The sequence below is a fragment of the Amblyomma mixtum genome, chromosome 10, assembly GCF_055824585.1.
Source record: "Amblyomma mixtum isolate Tamu chromosome 10, ASM5582458v1, whole genome shotgun sequence".
NCBI classification, from domain to species: domain Eukaryota; kingdom Metazoa; phylum Arthropoda; class Arachnida; order Ixodida; family Ixodidae; genus Amblyomma; species Amblyomma mixtum.
Window position 1 is genome coordinate 80,368,045 of NC_143021.1, and position 23,707 is coordinate 80,391,751.

At 48.1% G+C, this 23,707-nt stretch overlaps 1 protein-coding gene across 1 annotated transcript; it reads left to right on the forward strand.

Annotated features, from left to right (window-relative positions):
- Positions 1–21,983: 21,983 nt before the first annotated feature.
- LOC149326264 (uncharacterized) lies at positions 21,984–23,120 on the forward strand. Its single transcript, XM_089563955.1, has one exon. It carries the CDS (start codon positions 21,999–22,001, stop codon positions 23,118–23,120), a length of 1,122 nt encoding a protein of 373 aa, XP_089420081.1. The 5' UTR covers positions 21,984–21,998.
- Positions 23,121–23,707: the final 587 nt, after the last annotated feature.

Sequence of the window (23,707 nt, forward strand, 5' to 3'; positions counted from 1 at the left end):
GGATTTAACTAACAAGACTGAATGCAAGGAGTAACAATAGAAATTCTGAAATTCACTTTCAACGCCCTGCATCGTTCAAATTCTGCCTCCATTCTTACATGCTTCACTGCAGCGTTCATGGAAGCCTATGGTTGATTAGTGGAACAACACAGAAGTACCTCTCAAAGTGCTCTCGCCAGAACGGGTACCTTCCAGTGGGCGAATGGGAGCTGAAGCACTGTCATCGAGAGGTAGAACAGGAGCATTGCGCTGCAGCCAGTGCACGAGAGTAGTTCAAGATGCTTTTTAAAAACGCATTGCTAGGAAGTCACGTGACCTTAAAACGTCATATTCTTGCCACCTGCATAGTTCATGTGTGGGGTGTCGGATATTGTGGAGTGAATTCACAAGTTTTAGCGAATGCAAATGACCACCTATTGTTCTTTTGACAACAGTGACGAAAATGGACAATTGTTCGTCGCAGGACATGCATACAATGAATGGGAAGCGCCGGTGTGACCCAGATAGCGAGCAATGATGCTTTTAGGTGACCAGCAGCAGTCGTCAGCGTCGCTTGGGACGAACAAATTATGCCGTTTGAATTAGTCCAAATGGTCACTGTAAATACTCCTAGATAAAGTGATTTAAAATCTAGCATTGGTCACACGAAAGAAAGCAGAGAACCCCGATCCCACTCGAGATCAGCAACGCGGCTTTCAAGCGCTCATTCCCTGGTGGGCGATCGCGTTTGTGCTTCCTACATAGTTGTCGCACTGCGTAAACAACTATGGGTGCCGCCTATGGAAAAAGAGAAGAGATTATTTACCATAAGTAGAGGCGTTTTATCTGCAAGATATACCAGCGCACCGACTTACCCACGCAGATGCTGCCAGAGATTCGGCTTCAACACTAACCAGCCGTGCGATGCTACAACGTCTGAAATTTTTGTACCTTATCTTGCATAACATGATTAAAGTAAAATCTTGATATCTACATTTCTTTCAATGCTCCCAGAGAAACACGTCATAACCATCAATTCACACTCCAAGAATATTTTTGTGCCAATAATACATACAGTTTTTAGTTTTTCCCGCAAGCTGTGCGTGACTGGAATTCTTTAGATCAGAGTGTGGTCTCGCAGTCTACTATTGAACAATTTGTTGAACTTGCTGGCAATTCTGTACTGTCAGAAACGAGGATGTGATGTCAGCACTAATGTGTCTTTCTTTTGCTTGTTATGTATAAATGTAAATCTGTGATAATGTCAGTGCGTGAATGACGGTATCCTTAGTGTTTTCTTTTTTTGTATGCTTGCCTCTTTTTTGTTGTAGTGGTCTTAGCATACTCTTGTGTAGAAACACGTGTATGGCTCTATGAGAAAATGTGTACGGGCCCTTAATTCACTCCTGTAAAAGTCCCTAAAAGGATTGACAGTATCTCCAAATAAAAAAAATGAAAGCATTTCTTTACGCTTTATATCATAGCACATACGCAAACAACAGTACTGGAACTAATGCAGTCGTCTTCATCGGAGCATTGCTGGAAATGTTTCGAGCCAACGGGGGAAATTGTGAATCGCGCGCTGTAATCTTGAAGCAGGCTTTAGCGAGTACACGAGCTATTAGCTAAAAAAGGAGCAGAGAAAAGCATGCAGCGCACACCGATATCGGCCACCACTGAGCCGAAACCGTCGTGTTTGCAGCATGTTTGCTGAGCTTAGCACCCGAGGTCAAAAGATTGTTCTTAGTTTCACATCGGCGCATTCAAAGCTGGTGAAGGGGGGTACCGTGGTCTCGTGCTTGAGGTCAGCGCTGACGAAGTCTTGCTGCCATCAAATGGGCTCTGCCTTTGCTCTTCAGTGTGAAAGGTCAGCAGCATCCGGCTATCCCTCATCCAGCTATCCTCGTTGCTTCTGTATGTGAAGGTTGTCTAAAAGTCCTTAAGAACAGCGATGTGAACACACCGGCTGACGATAGGTCGGTACGGCAGAAGCCTTCTGTCATACCCTATCTACATTAGTCCTCCCAGTGCCGGAAGAATGGGACAGCAAGGTATGAAATGCCCGTGTCTTTCTCGGCGCCGAAAAAGTTTGGAAGGACCTGCCCTATCCTGGAGCGGCGGCTGGAAACAGCCTCTCAAGCACGACCCAACGGATGTGGTGTTGGGCATAGGACAACCTTTGTTCCTTGCGATGTAGGGTTTTTTTACAAGGTGCCGTTGTCGTGCGGCCGCAACTACATCGACCAGACAGGCCGTTAATTCTGTGTGTGGCTGCGAGAGCATTTTCTGTCTTTGGGTGAACCGGCAAGGTCGTATCTGTCCGCACATGCTACATGTTGTCAGAAGGAATGAAAAAAAAATTATAAAGAAAAACAAATCATTGCGCAAGCCGCTGTTTCTTGGTGCTCAGATTTTATTCTCTCATCGTGTTAAGTTAACACGGGAACTTTCTGAAGCCTTTCACGTCTGGGGAGGTGGGATTCAGTGCGTCAGCCGCCCTTCATTCAGCTGCATGATGGGAAATCTGCATTACTGATCACTGGTGAACATCCGTCCGGATGAGGTTTTTATGGCGGAAGCAATAGTACACTCATGAACGGCCTTTCCCGTAGCGGCGGCCGGTAGCCACGTTTGACCTTTAGAATGACCTCTGACGTCATATCAGGGTGAGAGATGGGCTACCAAGTCGAGTCGTCGCGCAGCGGTGGCCGGTAGCCACGCGTGACATTTAGAATGACCCCTGACTTCATACCATACCTAGTGACGTCACAGCGTGACGTCATACCAGGCGCGAGAGACGAGCTACCAGCTTGGTTCGTCGCGCAGCGGCGGCCGGTAGCCACGCCGCGCCTTGCTCCTCACGCTAGAGGCGCTAGTGACGCTATAGCGCGACGTCATACCAGGAGCGAGAGACGGGCATGGAGAAAAAAAAACTAGGAGGGAGCAACACGTTAGAATCTTGAAGCCTAGTCGTAAAAAATATCATGGAAAGCATCATGGGAAATAGGCCCTCACGTGACAAGGCAGCGGTAGCTCTTAGCCGGATTTCGGTTTCGGTTTTACTCTCTCGCTGTGCTGTGTCAGGACCAAAACGGCTGCGCTCGAAATTTGAGAAGCGCACACAGGCCATGGAGCTTGGAGATCTGTATGTGCCGAGAGGCCAGTGCCTCAGTGCGCCCGTGTGTTTCGCGAAGTGCGGCTGGGTCGTCTGAGCTGGGCAATGAAATGCTGCGTGCCGGGATGCAGAAGCCGGGATGCAGAAGAACGCCGTCCTGGGGGCCTCATTACAATCACAAACAGGAAACTCTCGCTACTGTCACTAATGGCAGCGCCTGTCAGGTCGCCGTAACGAAAGCTGCATTATTCTATAGGACGGTATCTGCCGTCGTCTTTAAACAAGGGCAGCCACTTCTCGAGCAACGGCGTGAGCCCACAGCACCGCGTCAACTCCGAGCATCGGTTCCGAAACCGACAAACAAGCTAACGCCGAGGGCCGGGAGACCCCGCGCAGGGGCAGACGTAAAGCCGTCGGTACTCTTGTCTCGACAGCGAGAGAGAGAAATTCTTTGCTGCATTTCACGCCGGAACCGCGTATGTGCGCGAGCGTATTCGGCGCGACTTGTGCCTCGAGAATAGCGGAGAACGGCGGCCCATGGGCAGGCCGAAGTCCGCCTGCCCGAGAAATACAATCTTGCGCAGCGCGCCTGAGCGCTCGTTAAACACGTCCGTCCGCCGTGAGCGCTCTGGAAGCCACTGCGCCTTTTTTAGAGGCTCTTTTATTGCGAAAGCAATACTGCTTGCACTTTTCTGCCATCGATGGTCGTGGCGCCTCCCTACACAGCGGCGCACCACGTGACCGTATGACGTGACGACAGAGCGAGAGACGGGGCCCCAGCTCGCGCCATCGATGGCGGAGGTGCAGCATTACACGCCGTCTGCGCCGCTGCCGAGAGAGGGCGCTCGCTAAAACGGGGGGGGGGGGGGGGGGGGCTGCGCTCCTCTCAGTGCGCTATGTCGGATGATGTGTACAAGACGAGGCTGGAACGATCTGCTGCGGCCAAGCGACGGCGCCGCGCCGAAGAAACAGACGAAGAACGGCTAGCTAAACAACGTGCGTATGCAGCAGCCCGGCGAGCACGCCTTTCAACATCGCCATCTACAAGTGCAGGGCCAAGTTTAATGAGTGGTGTTTATCTGTCCTCATATCTTTCAACTCTCTTCTATCTGCACGTGGCAGCGGTGGTGGCTCGGCTGGAGCCAGTAGGCAGGCCCGTGCACTTTCCTTTTCATCCTTCTCTTAGTCGCAACCAACCAACCGTGCGCGCAAAGCGGCGGTAGACACGACGGATGCAGGCTGAATAAACGGATGAAGTTGCTTTTGCAACTTCCGGGCTTAACCAAGCTCAGCCTCTGCCAATTTTTTCTTCACCTATTCTCGAATCCTCCGCTTATAGCATACGCTGATGTAAACTGTCCGTATGTGTGTATAACAACGAAAGGAATTCTCTCCCATTCTCTTTATGAACCACAGTTGAACAGTGACCAGTGACGAGGTCGTGGCCGCACGCCGCTGTGAAAAATCTGAATTCTAGCGACATTCAAAGCGGGCATGAGCAATTTGTACTTCTAGCAAGACCATGAAATCCCTCTCCACGTCGGTACTGGAGTACGTACGTACCGTACACGTATAGCACACAGCGACATTAGTTCAAACGCTCAGTGCCCACCGACGAACCCTTTGATGAAAAGTTTACCTGCAGTTTTCTACAGTGCACTCAAAAATTCGAGTGTAATCAACAGAAGTGTTGAGACGCGGAGCCTTCAGACAACCTCGAGCTCGGTACGCATTCCGCCAATGCTGCAAGACGGGGGCTGCGGTTCTGCGCTACAGCGGAGCACGAACGTTCACTAAAAAGCACCGTTGGTTGGCAGTCTGGTAACTGTGGAGGGCCTATTTTCCATGAGTCAGTGCGCAAAAGGGCTCTCGGCAGCGGCGTCAGAGGAGGATGGCTTGCAGAGGCTGAGCGCGTGACGTCATGCTCCCTCCTAGTTTTTTCCTTCCTCCATGGAGATGGGCTACCAAGTTGAGTCGTCGCGCAGCGGCGGCCGGTAGCCACGCGTGACATTTACAATGACCTCTGACGTCATGCCTAGTGATGTCATAGCGTGACGTCATACCAAGGTGAGAGATGGGCTAGCAAGTCGAGTCGTCGCGCAGCGGTGGCCGGTAGCCACGCGTGACCTGTAGACGCGGCGCACTGCGTTCCTTCTTTAGACGCGGCGCGCCGTGTTCCTTCCGTTAGAGGCGCTGCTTTCGCTTTCGCAACCTACCAGGCTTAACCAAAGCTAAGCCCGCGCCAATTTTTTTATTTATGCCTCCCTTCCTGTATGCGCATATTCCAAGGTTATAAATGTGCTACTGGCGTTTAATAACCTTTTCAGCTGCGAGACAAGGCCGTGTTTGCCCTCTGCCCTCTTAGTCCGCGTTTTTTGCGCTGATTTATTTGAGTATGAATCCTTTGCAACAAGCCCAGTTCGCCGGTCTAAGTGAATGGACCCTTAACAAATCTAGGAAAGCCATTCCCTTTGTGCAGCAAAAACCCCTTCACCATGGGGGCAAACCTCTCCTCGAACAGAAATCGGATGCAGCGCTGCAAGTAGAGTAGAGCCCATTTATAACAAACGTGACGGTCGCGCCGAAATCCGACGGTTGTAGTAAATGGATTTCTCATGATACACCTGAAAATACTAAAGTCGGACAGTATCCGCTCATAAAGACTAGAACCTATCATAGGGCCTTCCATGGTCTCCAGCGCACTCATATGCTCAACGTCGATAGCGTTGCTACCCACAAACTGATTTAGAGACCCGATATAACTAATTGCCGTTGTAGCGTCCACGGCAGCTCGTGGTACGTCAGCCTCCGTGCAATTCATCGTCTCCATCAGATTCCTGGCAATGGGAGAGTCTTCTTCATGTACTAATATTTTCATCAGTATATAGCTATCCGATGTTGGCATCATCAACAGCTCCAACGAAGTCAGTCCAGGCGAGATTAGGTCGGATCACAGCATCAACGACACGCTGCCACAAATGCACATGCGTCCGATAACGTGGGTGTTCGGCACCGTCCTCTGTCGTCTGTGGGCCTATAAACTCTTCCCAACGGAAACAGATCTTGATGCATTCCACAGTCAGTTCCATTTATTAATCCTTATCATTCCATTGTAGAGAACACAAAGGTCCAAATTGGGACGTCGACCCCTGGTCAGTTAATTGCTCTCCGTATGCGCTGGTGACACGCCGCCGACAGGGCACCTTGAACGCATAAATTATGCCCATGTCAAGTGGCGGGTCTTGCTTGTCGCTGTCAGTGGCAGAAGAGCGTGGTCACCGCAGCGAGGGAAGCTGGCACGTGTTGTGTCGCACAGCTGTCGAGCACGAATAGGACCTTACAATTCGTTTCAAGTCACTCGAACAAGTCGCTTGTCATCTCCATGCCCTTCAAAATACGTGCGTAGTGGCACACTCCTCGAATAAATAAGGTCATGCATTATCGAAGCCTTTGTGTCGTGCATGTAGGGTATGAGAACGTAGCTTCCAATGCAGTGTTCTTCGTGAGTGTTCCCGGTGGCTACAGGCGGCCGCCAGTCACTGCTCTCCATGACCGTGAAGAGGACACTAACGCCAAGCTTACTGAACTTCCCAGCAGCGCTAGGCATCGCACTTGAAAGCACGCGTTTCTGGCGGCCGCTTCTAGCAAAATGTTTTGTCAGCGCTCCATACATCTCGTTTTTTTTTTTTTTGCTGTTTGGCGTGGTCCCGTTCTTTCCTTAGAAGAGGGGGCGGGGGCTACGGTAGTTTGGAGGTGCTCGTCGCTCTCTTCATCTGCCAAATACGCGGAGGGGGGGGGGGGGCAGTTTGCAGGGCCTCCTTGTTCGCTGCAAATGAGTGCGGCCACAGCTGTTCATTGTATATGAGAATCAATGCTATTGTCCTATCGTAGGATACGCCGCCGCGGTGGCTCAGTGGCTATGGTGCTCGGCTGCTGACCCAAAATACGCGGGTTCGATCCCGGCCGCGGCGGCTGGAATTTCTTTGGAGGAGAAATTCTAGAGGTCCGTGTACTGTGCGATGTCAGTGCACGTTAAAGAACCCCAGGTGGTCGAAATTTCCGGAGCCCTCCACTACGGCGTCTCTCATAGCCTTAGTCGCTTTGGGACGTTAAACCCCCATAAAACCAAAACCAAACTATCGTAGGATACAACTTAAAACAACAGTTGGTACTACGGTCCGCGGCGTCCTTTATTACTCCGCTCTCTATTCACAACAGTAAACGAAATGGGCTTTTTAAAGTTTCACTGTTTTGAACAAACCAAGCATCAAAAATTTAAAGCTTCTAAATTTTTCTAATGATCATTTTGATGTTTAGATAACAACGGGAGTGCTTTCAACAGACTACTACTTTCTTTTTGTCGAAGAGGAATGTGGGTGGAGCTTCACTGCAGACTTTCACGGGAGCCTCGCCATAGTTCGTACTAAACGAGCTTTTGTTATAACTGCGGCCGTTATAAGTGAGCTCGACTTATATCTGTTGTCCGAATACTGCTGCGGCCCTTTCTGGCACGCTTCTGCCTTGGTTGTGTCCATAATGGTATTAGGCGCATCTTTACCAAGCCATTGCTTCGCAGGTGCTGTTCAAGATTTCAGCGTTACAATCTCGAAGTAAGCGTGAAACGCAGCTGTACATTGCAGTCTTCAGAGCTGGACCAAACTTTTGGCCCTAGGATGGGGCCCCGCGCAAGGGTGCAGCGACTTTTGCTAAGCAGGAAAGCTGGGTTACGGAATGTAGCAAAGGTTCAAATTTAGTGTCTACAATGGGTATCGCAGAAAATAATTGCGTCATAAAGAGCGCAGTTTGACTCGACGTTGCGGGGGATGTGGGAGAGAGGACGAATACATGTGAATTTTTGCGATCTTCATTGGTAGCCATGGTTATCATGATGTGTTCTTTTTCGGAATTTTCCAATCGTAAACTTAACGCTTACAACGCATCATTGAACAGAGTTCACGTCCTGGTAATATTATTCATTCAAAAGGAAAATGAAATGCCAAAATACAATGTACACCTGCTTCATATTAGAGAAAATTTTTCTACACATTGACGAAATACCATGGAAAGCACCACGGCGTTTGTTCTGCAGTGTCGAAAAGAGGGGCGCTGTAGTCGGACGTTGGTCACCTCGGCTCGTCGCCCGCCGTGGATTGAATAGATCGACCTTCACATTCACCTTACTTCCGACAACCTTACAACCGGCATTCAACCTTACTACTGGCCGAACAGCGTCATGTGTTCTCACGCGCTGTTTTCTTCCTTCTTTTGTTCTTTCCTCCTCCCTCGCAGTGCCAAAGACGCGAGCGGCTGATGCAAGCACCACTGCAATACGTAGCGTGATTGCTCCAGAGAGCGTCTGCATGTTTAGCACCACGTAGAGGGAGCCGCAGTCGAAATGGGAGAGAGTAAGTGTTGGCGCAGGAGAGGAGAGAGATAGAGTTACTTATACATTACTGAGGGGTTTCGGATGGGCCGCATGCACTCAGGCAGTAGAGCGATCCGTGATATCAGCGTTGCTCGCGGAACGTCATATATGGAAGCAGATAAAATGCTACGCATATATTTTCCTAACCTTGGGGCTCCTGTGGTCCCTCTGAAGTCGGTCACGTGCTCATCTTTAATTTCTCAAATGTAGGGTACGTCCGCTTCTGGTGTTTGTACAAACTGCAGCTGTACAAAAAGTATAACGGAGCAAGCGACCAAAGAAAACCTTGAGTCGCCTCATGCTTTAACAGCGTTAACGCATGCCTACGCCACCGGGACACGTCACATAACAGGCTTGATGGAACAGCGCAAAACATCGGGACAAGAGACAAGCGCTGACTTACAACTGGTTTTTATTTCGAAGAAACATTGCTTCTTATACCTTCTTCACCCTCTCAAAAAGCACATGCGTCGCAACCATATCGTTCAAGCGTACACAAAAAAGCATAAGACAAATAATCACAGATATTTATAATCACATTTTTAACATGTCAAATTCTTTCTTAGTCAAAGCTACAGACGGCGTGCTGACACAATCGTCGCGCAGACTCGCTATCGAAGCTGCCTCGATTATTTCCCGGACTAACTGGTTTTTGTGATTAGCCAAAGCTTTGCATTTTTGGAAAACCGGTGCACAACTAGTTGAAGGGCAATCTCTGCAATGGATTCCCAGGTTCCTGCAAGCTTGCTCGAAATTATTTTTGTGTTCTAGCAGCCTTTCGTTCATGCACCTGCCAGTCTGCCCAATGTACTGTTTACCGCAAGTCACTGGCAACGAATAAACAAGGCCTTCGGTGCACTCCACAAAGGGGGTTCGATGCTTTATCGTGCATCCCTGCTTCTTTTTGGTGGAATCGGAGTTGACTCGTCTGCACAGACTTTTGAGTTTATTAGGAGCAGTCATCACTACATTCACGCCAGCTTTTCGACCTATGCCTTTCAGGCGATGGGAAATATTGTGAAGATACGGAATTGCTACTACCGGCCTCCTTTCTTTCTGTTTCTGTGCATCATCTTGCTGCTCGGGCCTAGCCTGCATCAGGTGCTTTTTCAACTGCTTGGCAACAGATACCAACAGGTGCGAGGGGTAACCCGAGTTGCCAAGCCGTTCCGCCTGGCGAAGAAAGCTCACATTCATTTTGTGAACACAGGATTTCCTTAAGGCATTCGTGAAGCACAAGTTCACAATAGCCCTCTTGGTCAGCTTAGAGTGAGCTGATTGGAAGGGCATTGGCGCTTTCTCCGCTCTGGGCTCATAGGCATAGCAGGCGTGCCCTCTAGTGAACTCAAGTCTCAGGTCTAAAAACCTGAGTGACCCTTCAGCAGGAAGCTCGTGCGTGATAATAAGTGGCTGCAAAGCCTGCGCAAAGCGACCCACCTCCTCCATTACTGCTACTAGCGTATTCGCCCTTTGGCCATCACAAAGAACTAGGTATTCATCAACGTTACTAAATACCTTTTTAACACTAGTACCAGCAAGGGTTACGTTCAGGAACCTGTCTTTTCGCGCCAAGTACAAATCACTGAGTAGAGGCGCGATACATGAACCAATGCAAACACCGCGTTTCTGGAGATACACTTTTTTCTCCCAACAGACGTAAGTTGACCTGAGGTACACTGCTAATAGCTCCAGGAACCCTCTAATAGACATTCCGCAGGCGTTTTGAAATGCAACAGCACCATGCGTATCTATGCATTCTTCTACAGACACCATCAGCTCGTCATGCGGTATGGAATAATACAAATCTTTTACATCAACTGAGCAAGCGGCAAAGGCACTGCTAGAATTGTCAGTTAAAAATCTAGCTATATCGTCCGAAGATTTCACCTGAAATCTTCGCAAGCAAAATTAAAACTACTAACAATTGACGACCCATTTCAGGTGAAATCTTCGGACGATATAGCTAGATTTTTAACTGACAATTCTAGCAGTGCCTTTGCCGCTTGCTCAGTTGATGTAAAAGATTTGTATTATTCCATACCGCATGACGAGCTGACGGTGTCTGTAGAAGAATGATAGATACGCATGGTGCTGTTGCATTTCAAAACGCCTGCGGAATGTCTATTAGAGGGTTCCTGGAGCTATTAGCAGTGTACCTCAGGTCAACTTACGTCTGTTGGGAGAAAAAAGTGTATCTCCAGAAACGCGGTGTTTGCATTGGTTCATGTATCGCGCCTCTACTCAGTGATTTGTACTTGGCGCGAAAAGACAGGTTCCTGAACGTAACCCTTGCTGGTACTAGTGTTAAAAAGGTATTTAGTTACGTTGATGACTACCTAGTTCTTTGTGATGGCCAAAGGGCGAATACGCTAGTAGCAGTAATGGAGGAGGTGGGTCGCTTTGCGCAGGCTTTGCAGCCACTTATTATCACGCACGAGCTTCCTGCTGAAGGGTCACTCAGGTTTTTAGACCTGAGACTTGAGTTCACTAGAGGGCACGCCTGCTATGCCTATGAGCCCAGAGCGGAGAAAGCGCCAATGCCCTTCCAATCAGCTCACTCTAAGCTGACCAAGAGGGCTATTGTGAACTTGTGCTTCACGAATGCCTTAAGGAAATCCTGTGTTCAGAAAATGAATGTGAGCTTTCTTCGCCAGGCGGAACGGCTTGGCAACTCGGGTTACCCCTCGCACCTGTTGGTATCTGTTGCCAAGCAGTTGAAAAAGCACCTGATGCAGGCTAGGCCCGAGCAGCAAGATGATGCACAGAAACAGAAAGAAAGGAGGCCGGTAGTAGCAATTCCGTATCTTCACAATATTTCCCATCGCCTGAAAGGCATAGGTCGAAAAGCTGGCGTGAATGTAGTGATGACTGCTCCTAATAAACTCAAAAGTCTGTGCAGACGTGTCAACTCCGATTCCACCAAAAAGAAGCAGGGATGCACGATAAAGCATCGAACCCCCTTTGTGGAGTGCACCGAAGGCCTTGTTTATTCGTTGCCAGTGACTTGCGGTAAACAGTACATTGGGCAGACTGGCAGGTGCATGAATGAAAGGCTGCTAGAACACAAAAATAATTTCGAGCAAGCTTGCAGGAACCTGGGAATCCATTGCAGAGATTGCCCTTCAACTAGTTGTGCACCGGTTTTCCAAAAATGCAAAGCTTTGGCTAATCACAAAGACCAGTTAGTCCGGGAAATAATCGAGGCAGCTTCGATAGCGAGTCTGCGCGACGATTGTGTCAGCACGCCGTCTGTAGCTTTGACTAAGAAAGAATTTGACATGTTAAAAATGTGATTATAAATATCTGTGATTATTTGTCTTATGCTTTTTTGTGGACGCTTGAACGATATGGTTGCGACGCATGTGCTTTTTGAGAGGGTGAAGAAGGTATAAGAAGCAATGTTTCTTCGAAATAAAAACCAGTTGTAAGTCAGCGCTTGTCTCTTGTCCCGATGTTTTGCGCTGTTCCATCAAGAATGAATAACCAACATGCCCAAGCTGCTGTCCTGACATAACAGGCTGACCGGCGCTATAATCATGTTGCTTATTTCAAAAGCGACCCGGACGATTCATCGCAATCTTCCCGCAAACGCGTGCGGCGTTATGCCTCAGGGGCACCTGCTCACTGACGGGTTTACGAGCCTGCCGCGAAGTACGACGTAAAGAGGCGCAGCTAAAGTCCTCCTGTCACGCGAGCCGAGTGACGAGACGTGTTAGTTTGCAGCACTTGGATGCCCCAGCTCAGCGATCAATTTGGCGTGCAGATATGAAAGGCGCTGTCTCTGAAGAGATGCCACGAAGACGCAATCCACCAGTCAAGCTTTTGGCACGCTGGCTCATGCCCCGGTCACACTGGCCTCGTTGATGTCATAAGTAGACAGTAACAGTGACGAAAGCAGCACACTTCGTGTAAAAGGTATGGGAATGGTTTCAGCCTTTTAGCATATGTGCATTGTAATAAAAAAGGAATGTAGGCAGGATATATCTCCAATTAGGTAAAGAAGGAATTCGTTTCTTAGTCCACCACGCTAAAATGCCTGTGTTGCGGGTCATGCAGCAGAGAAGAATCATAGGTGTGGTTACGGTTTGCGGAGTACATTCTTCTTGAAGTTTCCGGGAAGCACTGAAACAAGGATTGAGATGTCTGCCACCAGCCGAACAATGAATTCGCGGCAATAAGCCGACAGTGTAATCAGCGCTTCGTTCACAACCCGTTCGGCGGCTTTTGTATACCAAGTCCAGTCCAATGCAGAGGGTTGGCAGGTAAGCAAACATCCCAAGGGCGTGAACGGGCCCCTGTCGGTGTGCGCAGGAGTCCCACTGCTGCTTCTGCCTCGCGCCGCCGTTCACCCTGCAGCTGGACGCGACGCTGTCGACGCCCTTCTCGGCGTCTCCGCCGGTCCTCGTCTTCGCCAGATTGGGGACCATCCCCCGCTGGGACGTCGACTGGGCGGTAAGCGATGCGCGTCCCCGGGGGGCACGCACTTCTTGAGCTGTCAGCTGCCTACACTAGATCCGATGGCAGATGCGAAATAAATTTCATTGGGTTCTGTCACGCCCACTGAACGCTATTAGCTAGCAAGAGGCACATAACGGTTCTTATTAACGCTAATAGAGTCAGGACAGCCTTTAGACTTCAGCCAACCAAATGATCAGGCAGAGTTTCATAAAGCATACACGACAACAGACCATATTCACACTATCAATCAGATGATGGAGCCATGCGCAGAATATGACCAACGTCTATATACAGGTTGTCCCAAAGAACTTGAGCCAAGGTTTTAAAAATGAAAGGCACTCGGGACTCGAACGGAATCAGATGCATAATGCTGGCACTAACCTATAGTTCCAGAGGCTTTTTTTAATTTCTCCTTTAATGACAGGTTATGTTGAATTTTCGAACTTCTTAAGTATTATAATATTGATTGTCGCATAATTGCCTGGGTAAGTGAATATCTGCACGCGAGACGTCAATTTGTAATGGTTCATGGAGCTGAATCTGATGTTGTTGATGTAACATCAGGCGTCCCTCAGGGTTCCGTCTTGGGACCTCTTCTTTTCTTACTGTACATCAATGATATCACTGAAAATATAGCGTCACACATGAGGATGTTTGCAGACGATTGTGTTCTGTATAAAATTATAACATGTAATGCTGACCGTGATGTCCTTCAAAACGACCTTGACACTGTTCATAAGTGGTGCGAAAAATGAAAAATGAATCTAAACTTGGACAAAACAGTGTGCATGGCGTTTTTGAGGAAACGCACAAAGCTAGTACCCACATATACCATAAATAATGCAAATCTGAAAATAGTTGAAGAATTTAAGTATTTAGGTGTATATTTCACGTCATCGCTCTGCTGGCATCGGCACGTTGGTTATATAGTTGGAAAGGCCCGCAAATCCTTAGGATTTCTCCGCCGAAACACTCGTTCCTTCCCGCGAGCTAACAAAGAACTCCTTTACAAAACTTATGTGCGGTCAGTGTTGGAGTATGCTAGCACGGTGTGGGATCCTCCTACCATAGGTGACAAAGAAAAACTTGAGAAAGTTCAGTCCTTGGCGGCTCGATACGTACTTGGTAAGTCATGTAAACGCAACTTCAGTGCAACAATAGCAAAAAAAGTCCTCGTTTGGGAATCGCTAGAACAGCGGAGAACTAAGCAGAGACTCAAACTTTTCCACAACATATACTACTCCCACATTGGCATTCCACGCGAAACATACATTTTCAAACCACATTACGTATCCGCACGCCTTGACCATGATCAAAAAGTACGTGAATACAAGTGCAGGACGGCAGCATACAGCGACTCTTTTTTTCCGAAAACCATTCGTCAATGGAACCGTTTGCCGGCCGTTGTTACTTCCATCTCATCCAATGAATCCCTTTATTCCGCGTTGAACAGTGTCACGTCATTTCATAGCTAGACGGTGCGTCGTTATCTGTGCGCTGCTTCTTCGTTTCGTGCGTTCCACTGTGTATACCTGTGTCTTCCTGTCAATACGCAGTATACCTGCGTGAAATACACGTTTGAAGTTTTTTTTTTTATGTCTACTGCGTTGGTGCTTTCTCCTAAAATGCACGTTTATTGGGTGAACAACACAGTTGACTTTCTTGTACCCCAAATTCTGTACATAGATGCGCATTGCGTCCATTTTGTTCTTTGCTTACTTTGTGAATGCTTGGGCTGCTGTTTCTCTTTTTTTGTATTTACCTGCATTTATGTGCTGTGTTACTGTATCGACCCCCCCACTGTAATGCCAAATGGCGCTGTGGGTAAAAGATAAATAAAGATAAATAAATAAATTGGCTGCAGGCCCCAAGTGTATCAGCAAAGTTGTAGGGAACGTTCAGAAACGTGTCGATAAATTGTGTACCACACGGTATATCTCACGGGGTCCTTTGTTTCCGCATTCTAAAGAAAGGCCTCGAAATTTGAAAAAAATACTACGGGATGGGCGCGCTTGCGCTCAGTTATTGTGCTGCTCTCAAGTGTGCGATGGATGAACAAGGTCGGCTGTAGGGAGACTGTGGCCCGCGACAGGCCGCTATGCCTGATGTAGGTATCCGGGCATGCGGCTCTGGTCGCATGACGGCGCAAATTCCTGCTGCTGGCCGAGCGCTGCCGAATCCATAAAGTCTGCTAGGCTACGAAAAAGAAAAGAAGAATATTTTTATAATCCTTGAAAGGAGGAAAGCCGAAGCGTGTGAGAACGATGGAAAGCGATGACGGCTGGTACAGTTTTGCCTTCGTATACAATCGGCCTTTTAACATTGAGCGATTGTACTAGAACTTGGAACCTTACGATTCCAACAGCGGCAGATAAATCGCACAGGGACAAAACTGAGTAATAGTAAAAAACCTTGGCTATACTCAAGCAAGCTTACGCATGACTTGTTAAGACGACAACTCTCTTCGCACTGGCCCCGTCCGCTCTCCTTCTAGGAATTACGCTCTACCAGATCTCCTTTTTTGATCTTGAGTCGCGCGTCCCTTCCTGATCGCAGTACTGGGTAGCCGCGTCTCGCTCCGCACTCGTGCACCGTGACCAGCGCTTGTTCGTGAGAGAGTGCGCCCGCAGGCTGGTGCAGCTTTGTCGGGTGTAGAGAATGGGCCGACTAAGCTGCTTTCGACGCGTAACTCGAAAACTACAAACGCTGTGCATGCATTCGTAGTTGAGCTATTTCAACGCTATCATCCAGGTACGCGTTCGAGCTCAATGTCGATTGTTCGTGCGTGAGACACTGAGACAGATTGGGACTTTTGCGAAGAAACGACATAAATATTCAACCTGGGCGAAGAAATGGAGACAGATATTCTGTCAAAATTTTTTTCACACCCACAAGCAAGTGTTCGTAGTGTGTGTGTTGAAGCTGGAGAGTCAAAGCCTTCAGTGCGGAGAATATTGATGGTCCATAGGGTTTAACTTCCCAAAGCGACTCAGGCTATGAGAGACGCCGGAGAATGCTGAAGAAGACAACTTCATCCGTTCCACGTGCAGCTGCACCAGATATTGGAGGCCTCCGATTTCCAAAATTAAAAGGACTCTGCAAATTGGATTCGGAAGAGGACCCAGGCTTTGTGAACAAATTACTAAGCTACCTTCTCACGTAATGCCCAAGTGAAAATCCACAACGCTCACTATTGGAGTGACGAAAACGCTAACCAGATTTTGAAGGCATATCGCCAATATCAACGGTCGGTTGATGAGTCATGTGAAATTTTCAGTGGCACTGTCATTGGCCCCGTGTTTTTTTTTTTTTTGATAACACGCTTACAGGCGAAAAATACGTCAACAACATCCTTGATAGGACCCTTGAGAATTCTCTTTCCGAAGTTCCATTGGCTAGCATCAAGGATATTTAGTTTCAGCGTGATGTTTCTCCTGCACATGGCTGCAGCAAAGTTTGCAAATGGCTGAATGAAGTCTTCTCGCAGCAGTGGATTGGCCGGCATGGACCCATTGATTGGCCGGCGCGGCCGCCATATGTAACTCTCCTCGATTTCTTCCTCCGGGGCTGTGTCGAGGATCATTATGCAAGACTACACCAACCACGACATCTGAGAACCCAAGAAGAAAAAATAAGACAAATCTGCTACACCATTTCAGAGCCATGTGCAGGAACGCCACGTAAAATGTGCCTATGAGATTCTAGATGTGCACTGCAGCAGATGATGATCTGTTGGAACATGGATTATAATGAACGGGCGCTTCTTGGATTGAAAGTCGCTGAACATTCATTCCGGCAAATAAGAATAGGGTCGAGTGCATTTGGTAGGTTCTGTGAGATCATGAATGGCAGCTTATCAATATCCCTCAAGAGAAAAGTATACGACAGCTGTATCTCACCGGTACTCACCTATGGGGCAGAAACGTGCAGGCTAACGAAAAGGGTTCAACTTAAATTGAGGACGATGCAGCCAGCTAGGGAAAGGAAAATGATAGGTGTAGCGTTAAGAGAGCGGGAGCGGGCGGAGTGGGTGAGGGAACAAACGCGGGTTAATGGCATCCTAATTGAAATCAAGAGGAAGAAATAGGCTGGGGCAGGGCATGCAAAGCAAAGGAAAGATACCCGATTGTCGTTAAGGCGCTAAGGGTAACGGACTGAATACCAAGAGAAAGCAAGCGTAGCAAGGGGCGGCATAAAGTTCGGTGGGCAGCTGAGATTAAGAAGTTTGCGGGGATAGGGTAGTCGCAGCTGGCACAGGGCGGGGTTATCTGGAGAGAAATGAGAGAGGCCCTTGCCCTAAGTTCGACGGGCTGCTAAATGATTAAAAAGGAGGCTGCCTTGAAATAGGCTACTTTACTGCTTTCTCTTCGTTTTCTTTCTTTTTTCCCGGCCGCGGTGGCTGAATTTCGATGAAGGCGAAATTCTAGAGGCCCGTGTGCTGTGCGATGTCAGTGCACGTTAAAGAACCCCAGGTGGTCGAAACTTGCGGAGCCCTTCACTACGGCGCCCCTCATAGCTTGAGTTGCTTTGGGATTTTAAACACCAATAAACCATTTTCGTTTTCTTGTTCTTTTAGAAGAGGGCAAATACGGGCTGGTTGGTACATGTTTTACGAAGCGCTGGTGTTTTGTCCTTCTCCTGTGTCTCGTCTTTGATTGCGCTGTTTTTCCAATTCTTGTTCTTTTCCTTATGCGATGGCTGAATAGAAGCTCCGTCTGGATTTGTTGTCGATGGCCTGCTTATCACTTACCGCAGATCACGGCGCGCGCTTTCCATGTTCAGGAAGGATGTGCTGACGCACTTTCAAGACACTGCGTACAGCGGCTTTGGCCGCTCACTTTGAGCGAAGCCACCTACACTAGACAAGGCCTGTTCGCTCCTCCTCTCCACAGGGGCCTACGTCACACTAGTTGCCCGACCCGCCCGACCGGTCCGACCGCGAACGACGGTGAGAGCGCACGTGGAACGCAGCACAGGCATAGAGAAAGATATTGGTAAAGAGCGGACACTCCCATAGGGCCCAGCGGCCCATTTGACTGCAGCGCACCAAGCGGGCGGAGTCTCATAACATCCGGTTTCGGTTTCAGGCGTGCGCAGTTTGAACGGCTGCATGCGATGCGCCTCGCTGACTGGGACGACTTCCGGTTCCGGTTTCAGGGGCGCGCGGTTTGAATGTTAGCATACGCCGCGCCCCGCTGCGCCGTTGGCAGCGTATAATTAAATAGATTTCGAGTGCTTTTGACCAGCCATGAACGCAGATGCATCACAGCCTTTGCCAAATATTAGCACTCCACAAAAGACACCAGGTTTTGTGTGAAATGAGAACATTTATTTTGTGCAACATAAACAAAGCCGTGGAATGCGGAAGATGGTTCCTGGCCTCCTGCTCAAGGTGATCCTGTTGCGGCACCACGGCACACAGCAGGTGTTGCCGACGGGTGGCATCACCTGAAAAATTCGCAAGTATGGTCATTCTCAGTCTCCTTATATTGTAACTCTGTAAACAGTGAAAAGGTGCGAAAGCGGCGAGGGAACGAAATTACGAACGGAGTAAACATGTTTTTGCGAAACTCGCGTGCTGAACGTCGTTGCGCAAAGTACAATACACATACCGTACTACACGGCAGATACCAATCAGCTTTTTGCAAGCATTTCTACATTCCCCGACGTTATTGTCTACCTTCTAAAACCTAGGTGGACAGCAGAGTACGCGGTTTGTTCGAGAATATTTCGTACAAAGACGGCCACAACACGGACTACGAACCAGGAGTACACAATGTGTTAGGAACACTCAGAAATACACGGGTGCAACGTATGTTTTAAGAAGCATAGAAAATTAAACTATCGGCGCAACAGTTCTTGGTTTTCAAGCTCTTTAGAGTTTAGAAAGCCCGACGCGTTGCCTTTTTTTGCCGGTTTTCAAAAGCGCATCCCTGTGTTGTCAATGCACGGGCGAAATGTGCGCTTCCACGAGCGCAGATAACGGACTCTTTCACACGTACTACATACATACATACGTACTACAAGAGTAAGTAAGGTTTTTGAGCTTTTCGTGCGTCATCTTTTTTTTCCACCAGTCTTGAAAACTACGGTCCCGTACTTGCTGCGCGGGAACGGTCATCTTCGCCGTTCGCCCACTTTCAAAAAAGTACATTTTAACCTTACACCGACAAATGTCACCCATAAGAAGTTACATATTTTCGGGGGCCATACAAAAACGTGACGTCCCGAGAAAGCGCGAAACCAAGCAAAACAAACCGCTAGGCACAGCGCGTCGGGCCACAGGCCGTGGGCAGGTTTTTTTTTTGTTTCTGCGCACCGACCGGCGAGGCTGCATCATGCAGCATCATTCCTCCCGCCGCTCCCGCCACGGCGCAGCATGACAGAGCGTGCGCGCGCCCTTCACAACTGCGCCGGCGTACTAAGCTAGAGTGCTCGAAATGCAGCGTAATTTTGCATAAAGTGCTTGAAATGTAGCGTACTTTTTCAAAAACAAAACATTCCTTCCTTGACGTTGTCACAAACTGCAAGAATGCCGTGAACAACAGCCGGCTGGCCACAGAGCGAGCGCGCCGCTTCACGAACTGCAGACAGGCAACGGCGGCCGGCGCGGCCGCCTAAATTGCATGCAATACAGCGTACTTCCACAAATAAACATTTCTCACCTTGCCGCCGTCATAAACAGGAGGAGTTCTGCGTCGAAGGGCAAGAGAGACGAAAAAAAATTGCGGTCTGCCCGCACGAACAAATACGCACACGCTTTCACGCGCACAAAACAGCCCCCACGATGCTCCGCTGTCTGCTGCTCGGAGCCTCGGATGGGTCTGAGCCGCCGCGCCGGCTACCCGCCCGCGCGCGCGCGCGCGTTTGGAGACTGGTGGCGCCATCCTGGAGGCGGCAGATTATCTATTGGAGGAGGAGGATTGCGCGTCATTTCCTGGGGCCAGATTTCGCCGAGTGTCCGCTCTTTACCAATATCTTTCTCTATGGCACAGGCTCATAGAAACGCAGGCCTGTGGTTAGGTTAGGCAGCGAACGTGCTGACATTTCTCTTTTCCGACTTCTAGGTTTTCGAGCTGCAGTGCGTCATACCGTATTCTCCTGGCTTGTGCACGTTGAAATCATGATGTGGTGCTAAAGAAAAGCACATTTTGTAATCGCTGCAACATGGGCCGTTGCTGTGTGCCGGGGTGCCGCGGAAATTATCACGGTGGCCCAAAAGTTAGAGTGTTTGGTTTTCCCAAAGATGAAGCTCACAGAAAAGCTTGGATGAGAGCAGTTCCTCGCAAGGATTTTACGCCAACCATACATTCCAAGGTAAGTAACTGAAATTTAACTTCTTTGGTAGCCTTAGCTTATGTACCATAAAACCCAACACAAAGCAAAAACCTTCCGTAACTTTAAAAGTTGTTGAAGAATAGCTTCGAGAGAACCGGATGTAATTATAATTAAGCTTTCTCATGCAGGTATGCGAGCTCCATTTCCATGAGCAAGACTTCATCACCAAGCTCTCACATCATGATAAACAAACAGGAAAAACCATAGAGCTCAAGCGCGATCGTGTTCAACTTCAAAAGGGCGCAGTGCCTTCGGTGTTCCCCAATTGCCCATCATATCTTTCTTCTACACCTTCATGTCGCGAGTCCCCAGCAAGAAAGAGGGCACGTCGGGAAAATGACGCCATACTGGAAGCCATCAAGAATTCTTCAAAGGCAAGCGAGGAAGAAAAACGCAAAAATTCAGTGTCTTCGTTTGAAGAATTGCAAAGCAAGCTAGCCAACATGTGCGACACCAAGTTTTGGACAGTCACTGCGAACGAAGAGTCCGTCATGTTTCTTCGTGTAGAACCTGAGCCATCTCCATACGTGAAATGTGCTGTCAGAGTCCTTCCAGATCTGACAATATCTGTAACTATAGGCATGGTGAGGCTGCATTCACTAGCATGTGGCAGTGCAGTTCCAGACACAGTTTGCAACGCAACAGCCTTGTCTGCGCTGCTTGAAAATCTTGAAGGTCAGCTGCGTAAAAGTGCCGAAAAATCAGGCGGCCAGAAACGTGATGTTTTGACATTTTTTAGATTCCTGATATCCGAATTTATTCAAGACACTGAAGAAGGAACGGAAGATGTTGCGCTGTTAAAATTTGTGAATGAACAAATCAGCCTTTTCCTCACGAATAAGCGTGTTTACAGTTCAGAAATGTTAGTTTTTGCCAGCATTCTTCACTCTATTTCGCCCCATGCTTATCACTTTGCAAGATCTGCATCTAGCTTAATTTTGCCGCATCCATCAACTCTACGCCGTGTCTGTTCCAAATACCAAGGTGACCCCAGCGAGGAACAACAACAAGTAAATTTCCTTTCGTACATAGGGGAACGAGCGAAGTTATTGAAGCCCCACGAAAAAACCGTAACACTAATGATTGACGAGATACATCTTAAACCATTCTTTGACTTCAAGGCAGGAGCAATAGTTGGAGCATCAGCCCATTCGTCAGAGCCAGCAACAACCGCCCATGTCTTCATGACACAGTCACTGCTTTCCTCGAACAAGGATGTCATACATATTCTGTCTGTGTGTAGAATGAATGCTGAAACCCTGCACCAGTACACAAGGAAGATAATAGTCGGCATTGAAGAAATGGGGCTAAAAGTAATAGCTGTCATAACGGACAACAACTCTCTGAACCGCAAAATGATGTCCCTATTTTCAAAACAGTCCGAACTGAGCATTGTGTACCCTCACCCGGTAGACAACCAACGTCCGCTATTTTACATTGTGGATACGGTACACTTACTGAACTGTATAAGGAATAATTGGATTAATAAAAAAAACCCTGCAACATGCTTCTATTTCCCAGAAATTGATTTGTCTGGTGTTATGACTGACGGCCCCCCCCCCCCCCCCCCCCCGAATGAAAGCGGCATCCTTGGAAGCTGTTAGGAAGCTTTATTCATCAGAAAAAACAGCACTCGTGAAAGCTGCTTATGGGCTTAATGCGAAAGCTGTAAATCCAACAGTTATGGAGCGCCAGAACGTGAAACTGGTCCTAAATGTTATCAACTCTTTCGTCTCGAATGCTCTCCGAACTCGTGGATCAGTACTGAAGATCCCGCTTGCCGACTCAACCGCCTTGTTCATAGACATTGTGCTGGCGTGGTGGAGAATAGTGAACGTGAAAACTCCTCACAAGGGTCGAAGAGTCAAGGACAGCCTGCAAGAACCAGTACAATCAGTCAATGATCAACAGCTGACCTTTCTCAGTGGAATCATAGACTGGCTTGACGCCTGGAAGTCAGTAACTATGTCCAGTGGGACACTCACCAGGGAAACCCACACTGCCCTTCGGCTCACCAGCTATTCTCTTGTGGAAGTGTGCCGATACTGTATGGAGGAGCTGAAGTTCAAGTATGTTTTGCTTGGGAAATTCCAAACAGACGCTTTGGAAGACCGTTTCGGTAGTTATCGCAGGTTGGCTGGCAGGAACTACCATATTTCGGTGCGTCAGTTGTATGAGTCGGAAAAAAAGCTGAGGCTACAAAAGCTTCGGACATTGCCAACTGAAGCGGCTTCAACTAGCACCAAAGAGGATGAACAAGCAATTGTGGACACAGATAACTTTTCTGTTGTTATTACAGAGGACGACATTACTCGGTCAAAGTGTGACATGGACGTGATAGCGTACATAGCTGGCTATTGCGCACATGCTGCCCTAAAGAAACTGTCTTGTTCCTCGTGTGCCAGCGCAGTTGTTGTTGAGGACAGGATCCTGGAAGCTGAAGACATGAGCATGATCCTCCACCTTTCCAGAGGTGGACTCAAGTTTCCGCAGCCTTGTGTTGTTAACATTGTTCTTGTCTGCAAGCTCGTCGTTGAAAAGCTTTCAACAGGGGAAAATGAAGAGAGATTTTTGAGCCACAATCAACACTCCATTGTAGCTTCCTTGGTGTCTTCCCTGGTTCAAGAAGACTTTCCGGTCAGCGAGTGCGAAAACGGACATACAGGGAAATCACTTCTGCAGCTCATGGTAAAACCCGCAGCCAACACAGTGCTGAGTAATTTTTGTAAATTAAAGAATGACACCATTCAGGACAGCAGTCAGAAGAAGGCAGCTGCCAGGAAACTAAAAAAATTAAAGAATTGAAATATTTTACTGCAGAGCACTGTGACCAGTAAAATGTCCATAAAGTATTCATGTTACTGTTTTCCATGACTTCGTTCATTTTGTTTATTTTGATGTCTAAGACGCCATCCGCTTTCGAAAATGACAAAAAAAACGTACATTTCTTTAAAAAGCAACAGAATGCATGAGATGCAGCAGGTACTGCATCTCATGCATTCTGCTTCATTCTACTGCTTTTCTGTGTAGGAAAAAAGTATTTCGAAGTTAATATGAACTAAATGCGATGAACTGAAGAGCAGGAACTATAGCAGTCCAATGCTCTGCCACAAGTATTATCATGCAGCTATAAAAACGAAGCATTTAGCTGCAATGCGAAGTATATTGCAAGGGCTACGAAACATAGCATAAATTAGAAATTAACACGGAAGATATTTAGCGAAATCATGTTCGCGGTTAAAAAGCTGTTGTTTAGTCGCTAATTCACATTTGTTGACTCACTTCTAAAGCAATTGTACCTCGGATAGTAAAAAAGTGCGCTTAAAACTGCCGGCGAACCCCCCAGTCGCGAGCGGAGGACGGACAACTAGCGTGACGTCACGGAGCAAGCG